Raw genomic sequence first — 8424 nt, forward strand, 5'->3', positions numbered from 1 at the left:
TGGACTGTTGCCTGACATGTGGCATACAAGAGAGAGAAATGCTAAACACTGCAATCACAAAAACTAGAAAGGTCCAACTAGTCGTCAAACAACGTTTCAAAATCTGCCCCATTTCAACATTCATGATGATGAATCTATTTATTCAAAATCTATTTGTCTGAAGACTTTGATATCCAGCTGAACTCTTCAGTAAAAGTCTAAAGACTTTAACACTTTCCCCGCCATTGACCGCATTTCCCGGCTTTTCGTGTTTTCACTGTTATACGATAGGGGGCGCTGTGTCACATCTTCTGAAAGAGTTCTGAATCTCCGGATCAAAACAAAGGCGAAAAAGAAACCGAAACGAGCTATAGCATATGTAAAATATCGTGATCATCAACATTAAACAGCATATAAATGCTGTAAAACTGCCTAACGTTAACCGAATGAAATGTCGACCCAGGACTGAGCAAGCTTGGGTGTTGATGGACTCGATCTACTCCATCTGTGTTTTGATCATCGTTCTGAATCTGATCCAGACATAGTCTTTGAAAAAAAAACATGATTTTCTCAGCTTTTTGTTTAAAATGTTGCTTTTTTTATGGAACTTACCCATATTCAAGTGTTGATAAAAAATAAGAAGCTTAATGCTTTAAGCTTTGTTTTTTGGGGGGTCTGTTCTTCCTTTATATATATATATATCCTCTGATATTCTGATATAAAATGATCAAAAATGCTGGCTGGCTGGAAACTTAAAAAAAAAACACTGGCGGGGAAAGGGTTAAAAGCATTAAAGTATTAGTGGAGAGTTCTTCACAAATGTTCTGCGTGTAGAATGAAGAACCAAACAACACTGTAGTAGAAAAACAACAATATTGTATTTCATTAAAAATGTACAAAAGTTATCTACACGATCCAGCCTTGTAAAAGGAATCTGTGCACAACAGGACAGTTTAAACGTATTTCTGTATATTGAGTTCAAAAGCCCAAGATCATCAGTTCTCTCAGAGAGAGTTTAGTTCAGTTTCTCTAAAGCGCTGTTGCGTTCCTGTGGTTCCTTTCTGGTCTTCAATAATTCAAAACAAAGCAAGAGGTATTTCTGATTCTGAACCACACTTTCAACTGTCAAGCTTTACATTTCATAATATTTTGTCTGCATATTCATTCAGATCCTTTCTTCAGTCTAGTACAAACAAGGATAGGAAGCATAATATTACATTTCATTTACAGAATATACAAAACCGTCTCCATTGAAGAGGCCCGAAAAGACACAGTCCCGTTCTGCTCGAGTAAATGTAACTCCTGCATATGCTTGTGCACAGCGAGGCACTTGTTTCTTGCGTTCAGAAGTCGTATAAAAATACAGGACTGTCGCATATCAAATTCTCTGTCTGTTCATATATACTGTATGTGCTGTACATACACGGGTCTAAGGCAAAGTATGGCTTCTTGAGCAAAATTAAAGATGTCACCAAACTAATACTATACAGAATAATACGCTTTTAAAAAAAGGATTTTAAAAAATGCAATATTATGTCACACAGGTCATCACAAACACTGTCTCTTTTTTAATCTCGTTTTTCCTAAGACATCATATCGAGGAACTTGCTTTCCTCTGCGAGCGCAGTCAGCATGGAGCTCATGTCTCCGATGGCCATGTTGCCGATTCCCGCAGGCACCGGGGGCAACGTCACTGAGTTTCTGGGCGTGGTGAGGCGGGAGGAGTTCTGGGATAGGCTGCGGAGGAGGGTGGGGCTTAAAGTTCCTGATATGAGGCTGGAGTGATCGCCGTCATCCAGCATGGCGTCGAAGTCGATCTGCGGGTGCTCTGCTCCGCTTGAATCCACTGTGCTCGAGACCTGATTTGATTCTGGGGAGCCCATGACTGCGCTTTCTGTCCCGATTTGCACTGCATCTGTCATCCCAAGACTGCTGGACTCGAACATGTGAATCTGTCCGGTGTAGAAAATACCATTGGCATCTGTGCCGTCAGCTGATTTTTTAGGACTGGCCTCAGAGGTGTCATACGCAGGGCTAAAGTTGGATTGTGGGTAACCAAGTTGCTGCGCTGCAGTTGTCGTTGGCACGGAGAGCTGCCGGCTGTAGGGTTTGGGTTCTGTGGGCGGCCTTGGCTGTAGCAGCCCATGGTTTCCGTTCAGCGTGGGATTCTGGGCTGGAATGACATAGCCTTGCTGGTTGATGTTCATCTGGGAATAATTTCCATGGTTATTTCCATTAAAAGTGGCATGGCTTTGCTGAGCTCGTACCCTGTTATTCTGTGCCGTCAGCGCTTTACCAGACGGGCCCAGCAAACCTACACTGATATCATTTGAAGCAGAACCCTCATGGTAACCATGCAGAAAGATAGCCTGATCTGTGTTAGCCTGTCGTAGTGGTTGCCTCTGTGAATTAAACTCGTTATTCCGTTGCACGTGGGCAGCGTGAGCGAGGTTGTGACTCATTAGCCCAACTTGTTGGTTGGAGTTGACGTTCTGAAAGGAGCTGAGGTTTTGTTTTCGTTGGAGTGCGGTGAGGTTTCCCCGCCCTGATCCCTGCTTGGTTTGGCTGCGAGATGAATCCACTGTCCCTGAACTGACCTCGTTCCACTGCACCGGCATCTGGCTCTTAGTGGCATTGGGTGAACCTGGGAATGTCTGCTGAGAGCTTGGAGCTGCCGTTTGATGCGTTACGGCATTCGTGTTGCCTTCCACCAAGGCCAGGCGTCTCTGGTAATGACACTGTTGCAGGGACCCAAAGCCATGGAGGCCTTGTCCAGGATAGTGGCGGTACGTTATCCCTGGATGATCCCTGGAATCTCCATTCTGAGATGTAAGGTACTGAACAATGTCATCGTGTAACATCATTGCATCATTGTTCTGGTTGTCCATGTCACTCGCCATGGTTTCCATTGCCACGTTCTCAGAAATGCTAGGAGGTCGGGGTGGATATTGGTGGCGGTTTACGTTACCCTCAGACAGGCTGTTGATCTGTGAAAAGTGTCGGCCGGATCCAGGATGATGCAACGACGGATATTGGTTCACATTGGTCATGCTATTGTACCGTTGCTGGAGGGAATACTGCTCTGGACCTACTCTTCTAACCGGGTCGCTTGCTCTGCGAGTGATGCTTCCCGTCACCTCATGGGGCAAGACGCTACGGTTGGCGTGGCTGGTATCACTACACCTTCTGGGAACTGAAGGGGGATGGATGGGGAGTGTGGACATTTCATGGGAATCCCCAAATATGGCCATCCGAGTCTTCAGGCTCATAAAGTCCATATTCGGTAGAGGGGTTGGTGGCGCGCCTCCTGTGGCAGCAGCATATTTGGCTTTGAGTCTGTAGTGTTGGGCAGGAGTCAGACTGAGTAGACTGGGGATTCCTCCACAATGGCTGGCCTCACTGGACCTTCTAGACAAATCGGTGGAAATGGGGTCATAGGAGCCGGTCGAGCTGATGTTCAGGCGCCCACCAGTTTGTGAGGTTTGGCTGGACCGACGGCTTGAATAGCAGGGCGAGATCCCGGATGAACGGCGGCTAAGGTTGTACGCCGAGCTCACGTTGCTGGCAAGACTGTCCCGACGCTCGACTAGTTGACTTAGAACCGTAGTCTCACCAGGACAAAGATCGCCCAGGCGCGGGCTGGAGATGGAAAGCCCTGGATCACACAGACTGCCAGAACTTTCCAATAAAGAACCTGCAACCGAAAAGAGCTGCATTTAGACAGGGTTCGTGCAGACACTGTAAAATGAAGTTTTAGGACTTTACAAGCACTACGTTTTTGGCTGACGTAGTGCTTGAGAGATCTCGCTTATCAAACAATATCTTTATCATCTTTCAAATTCTAAAAAAGGATTAATAAAAAAAACACAATAAAACAAAATGGTACAAATAAAGTGCAGAACATGCAATGACTGTGGTAACTTTAACGATTGAAAGGATAACGTGACAAAGATATCGCTTTCCTCTTTCAAACTGTTTTTTTCTTTCTCCCATTAATATATGATTGACCTGAAGAATTAAAAGCTGCATCATATACTTGGATATTTATATGAGCAATATCACGCTCATAGCCATGCGAAGTTGCTCTTATCTATATCAGACGGGCCGCAGCGTTCATTTTGCGTGAAAAGATTTTTTATCGATAAAAGTAAACACTGCTTTCACATATATTTTCGTTCAATAATTCAAGCACTTTTTTATAAAAATGTCTGTTTTCAAGGGTTTTCCAGGACTTCAATTTTAAAAAGTCAAATTCAAGCACTTTAAGAACCCTGTTTAGAGGAAGAAAAACTGGATTTTGAGAGTGCATCAGTGCATAAACAATTAGTTTTGGTTTGTTTACTCACTGGTATTGATGGGTGGAAGCTTGGTGCTGGGGGCAGGAGGAGTTGGGTTTGCCCAGGAGCACGAGTCCCTCACCGACTTCAGCTTTTCTTGCTTCAGATACGTGAGTCTGTGGGCAGGGCTGCTGTTTTTGCGAAGATGGAGGCCCAACATTCCTGTGGAGACGGTTGAATCCACAAGGGGCACGTCATCCAGGGCGCTCAGATCTCCCATGCTGCCCCCGCTGAGTCCCGTCGGCTCTACTCCACCGTCATGGTGGGCGGCACTGCCAAGTGGTGACGGCTCGCTGCTACATGATGACTGACCACCAGGGCTGGACTGATACATCTGAGAGAGACAGATGGGAAGTTTGAGTTTGATCACCTAAGAAGCTAAACGAAGAGAATGACCCAGAATGCAGACACAGCAACATGCAAACCACACGACCCTTACAAAATCACTTTCCCAAGTGCAAATTGCAAATAATGAGCATACTGATTTGAGGTTTGGGAAAACACCCATCCTCAAGACATCCCACTTCTTTTTCCTCCCCCTCGCGATCTCCTCAGAAAGCTACATTAAGTGCCTGACAAATCGTTATTTCCTATGGCAACCTCTTTGTGCATTATGCATGTTGCCTGGCATGAATACACAAAGGGGAAAGCTCTCAACATAAATAAGGTAAGCTATGTCTTTGTGTTCACGTCATATGACTGCACATCCCTTGAATGAAGCAAATGTATTCTGTCCCCACGTGAACCGTGCTTGATCACAGCTTGATCACTGGCACTATTTGTTCAGGACACAAAAACAGTCCCACTGATATAATATTAATCCACTAATGGCTTTTATCCTTGAGTGGCAGGCGGGAGCGTTAGATCTTGGGATTGTGGGGGATTGGGCTGGATATGTTGGGTGAAAGCCCATGGGAAATTAGGGGCCCTCTGTGTGTCAACAGATCTCATAATGTAGGGGTCCAACATTTTTTGACGCGGTGATGAATTCAACACCCAAATGTGTGTACTATCATACTGTACCCTGGATTTGATCTTACAGCTCTGTGTGTGAGCTTTTCATGGAATAACCTCAGAAAAAATAAAATAATTTGTAAAATAAAAATCATGTATGAGACATGAACCATGCATTCTGAAAAAGGGAAGTTGACATGACATGGAATTCGACTGTGCTTTTAAACAAAAACCTTTGTTTTAACTTTATATTTTCATAATTTTGCTGGCCAGATTTTGTCCATGAAATTATTATGATTACATCTGTGGGGTGACAGATCCCATAAGCAGAAACAGAAACCCTCTTCATAAGCTGTGAAACATCAAAATTTTAAAAATGTGGACAGAAATATGATTTAAAAATGCTGCCAATTTTCAAATTGAGGTCTATTAACATTAAAATAAACTGGTCATGCATTTACATATTACAGTTTAATATATATTGTATACGTGCCGTCAAATCGATTAATCACATCTCCCATAAAAGGTGTGTGTGTGAGTGTGTGTGTGTGTTAGGACACTAACCGGAAGTAAATCATTTTCAAACTTGTACGTTTGAAAAGAGAAAGATAAATTTGTCATGTTTATGTGCAACTACTTCCATATTAATGTCCTTCATACAAAAATATATTGATGTTTTTGACTAAAAAAGGTCAAAATCCATGTCACTTGTCCAATGCCCAATGAAAACAACTGTAGAAAGCGACTGATATTAAGACATTAGAACCGGATCCACGCTCACCTCAGCAACGTCTGTCCTTACGGAAAGTGTATGGGAGAGAGAAAGCAGGACGCACATGTAGAGAGAGCGGTTAAAGATGGACAGATACAGCAGCGTGCTTTGTTAGTATGTTTGGATTAGCATAACCTCGGATGGACATTTTAATGTATATTTAATCAGCAATGAATAATATATTTGAGAGTACAGATTATAGCCATGCAACTCTTGTTATTCAAATTACATATATTTTGTTATGCATTCAATCTGATCAAATGGGCCGCAAACGTACTTTCTGCACTGATATAATTGCACACAAAACACGCTAGATCTTACCATAGAGTTCTCCGTCTTGATAGACTTGACCTGCAGATAGTCCTCGACGACTCTAGTTGTGCTGTTGGCTTCAAGCTTCTCTTCCACCGCTCGCCCCGACAGCTTGGCTCCCGCCTCGTTCTCTCCGTTCTCCTTCGGCGGATGGGGTCGCGACGGAAGGTCAGCGCGCTGTTTCTTGGTGACGTGAGCTTCGGGCCCGTGGACGGTTTTGACGTGTTTCCGAAGCGAGCTGGGATCGGTGTAGCGCTTCGTGCAGCCCGGGATCTTACACACGTAGGGTTTCTGCGGAGATAAATATCTCTCAGTTTCACGCGACCCTCTCACAGTCAAATGTACGACTTTGAATTAGAGTTTTATCTCTTCCTGTTAAGTCAGATTATCTTCAAATGGAGCAGTGGATGAATACACAATTAGAGGAATAAATTACGGCGCGTGTGCTGACATACTGATTGTGCGAATGCTAAGCGCTCGTGATGCATGGCTGTTTACTAATAAAGTTGAGATGAGATGATCTTTCTCGCTCCTTTAGCTCGTGATGGATCAGCCGAGGATGGAAATGGCGCCAGGTTTCATTTTCTATGCGCGGTCTGCAGGTGGTCTGTTTCTCCGTTGGGGACGTGCTTGATTCTCACTAATGTATTGTGGGTTGCCGTACTCATTAGCTTCACAGCTCATTATTCACACACACACATTGTGCACACTTGCTGGTTAATGGGACAACGTTGGGCGTCCAGGAGCAATCACTACACATGATGAGGGAATGCGTGAACAAATCTAATTTTGGCCTAAATTTGTTAGTGTATGCTGAAAATGGCACATTTACATAGCATTAGGCGGTTAGCAGATCCTTAATGCCACAGTGAAGTAGATTATCTGATCCTCTCTCTGAAGAACAGCTACTGGGGCGGCACACGTCTGAAACTCGCGCGCGGATGACGCTAACTGATCTAATGCAGTCCGCCCACGGTTATAGGAATAGTTCACCCAGAAATTAAAATATGCCTATAAGATGCTCACACTCACGTTATGCGTTTTTTAATAGCTCTGTGCGAGGAACAAACTGAAATTTAAGTTGTTTTTTTAGGTTAATCTTATGGTCACCATTGTATGTAAATGAGCAGCTTGAATGTCACATAATTTGTCAAGATGAAGTCTAGGTCACTCTTATATTTTAAAAATAAATTACCCAGATCTAATTACCATAATGAAATAAAAATAGAATTTTCATTAATGTAATAATAATAATAAATAAATAAAAATATATATAGATATTTTTTTATGTATTTATTTATTATCAATTTATGGTTAATTAAATAAAAAAAATGACAGTATTTTGATTAGCTGTAATGCAGTAAATTATGAAAACCTCAATGCAAGAAAATAGTGCAAAAACATTAAAATTGTATTTTTATATTATTTGTTACTTTACTAAATTTATATTTATACATCACGGTAGCATACTGCTGTTTTATTTTTTCAATGAACAATTTGATATGCATGCTAATAACCTGAAAGTTCATAGAGAGAATTGGACCATATATATAATTTTGATTTGAAATGTGACCTGGATACGATGACATTCACCCTGTTTGAATGACAATTAATAAGTTGATAAATTGTGTGATTGATAGTGACAGCGTGTATTTGTGTACACACAGATCTATCTGAATGAATGCGAGTGTGTTTACCTCGTTGGAGTGTGTGCGGTTCTGGTGTTTGGCTCGGTCCGAGGCGTTGGAGAAGGCCTTGTTGCAGCCTTCATGCTCACACACGTAGGGTTTCTCTCCGGTGTGTGAGCGCAGGTGAGTTTTCAGATTTTCCAGACGAGAGTACGCCTTAGAGCAGCCCTCGAACTGAAACACACACACACACACACACATTACATTACTAGAGTTGTGCCAATTCAAATAATCTCCAGTGTTTGCTGACAGGAAGAAAAACCAATCACAGTCATGTATCGCATACGCACAAACGCTGTTACTGATTTAATGATAATCATCACATTTATATGAATGCATTTGGCAGATGCTTTTATCCAAAGACACTTGCATTGCATTCTGT

At 42.7% G+C, this 8424-nt stretch overlaps 1 protein-coding gene across 2 annotated transcripts in view; it reads right to left on the reverse strand.

The window, feature by feature from the left end:
* Positions 1 to 836: 836 nt before the first annotated feature.
* gli2b (GLI family zinc finger 2b) overlaps positions 837 to 8424 on the reverse strand; it is a 107916-nt gene continuing 100328 nt past the window's right edge. For both annotated transcript variants that reach the window (XM_079597809.1, XM_079597808.1), the window contains exons 11-14: positions 8052 to 8216; positions 6364 to 6645; positions 4326 to 4650; positions 837 to 3673 (exon numbers count right to left, since the gene is read on the reverse strand). In XM_079597809.1, coding sequence (XP_079453935.1) covers positions 1563 to 3673; positions 4326 to 4650; positions 6364 to 6645; positions 8052 to 8216 — 2883 coding nt within the window. In that variant the 3' untranslated portion in view covers positions 837 to 1562. The remainder of the gene's footprint in view (positions 3674 to 4325; positions 4651 to 6363; positions 6646 to 8051; positions 8217 to 8424) is intronic.

The sequence above is a fragment of the Phoxinus phoxinus genome, assembly GCF_949152265.1.
Source record: "Phoxinus phoxinus genome assembly, chromosome: 22".
Taxonomy (NCBI): domain Eukaryota; kingdom Metazoa; phylum Chordata; class Actinopteri; order Cypriniformes; family Leuciscidae; genus Phoxinus; species Phoxinus phoxinus.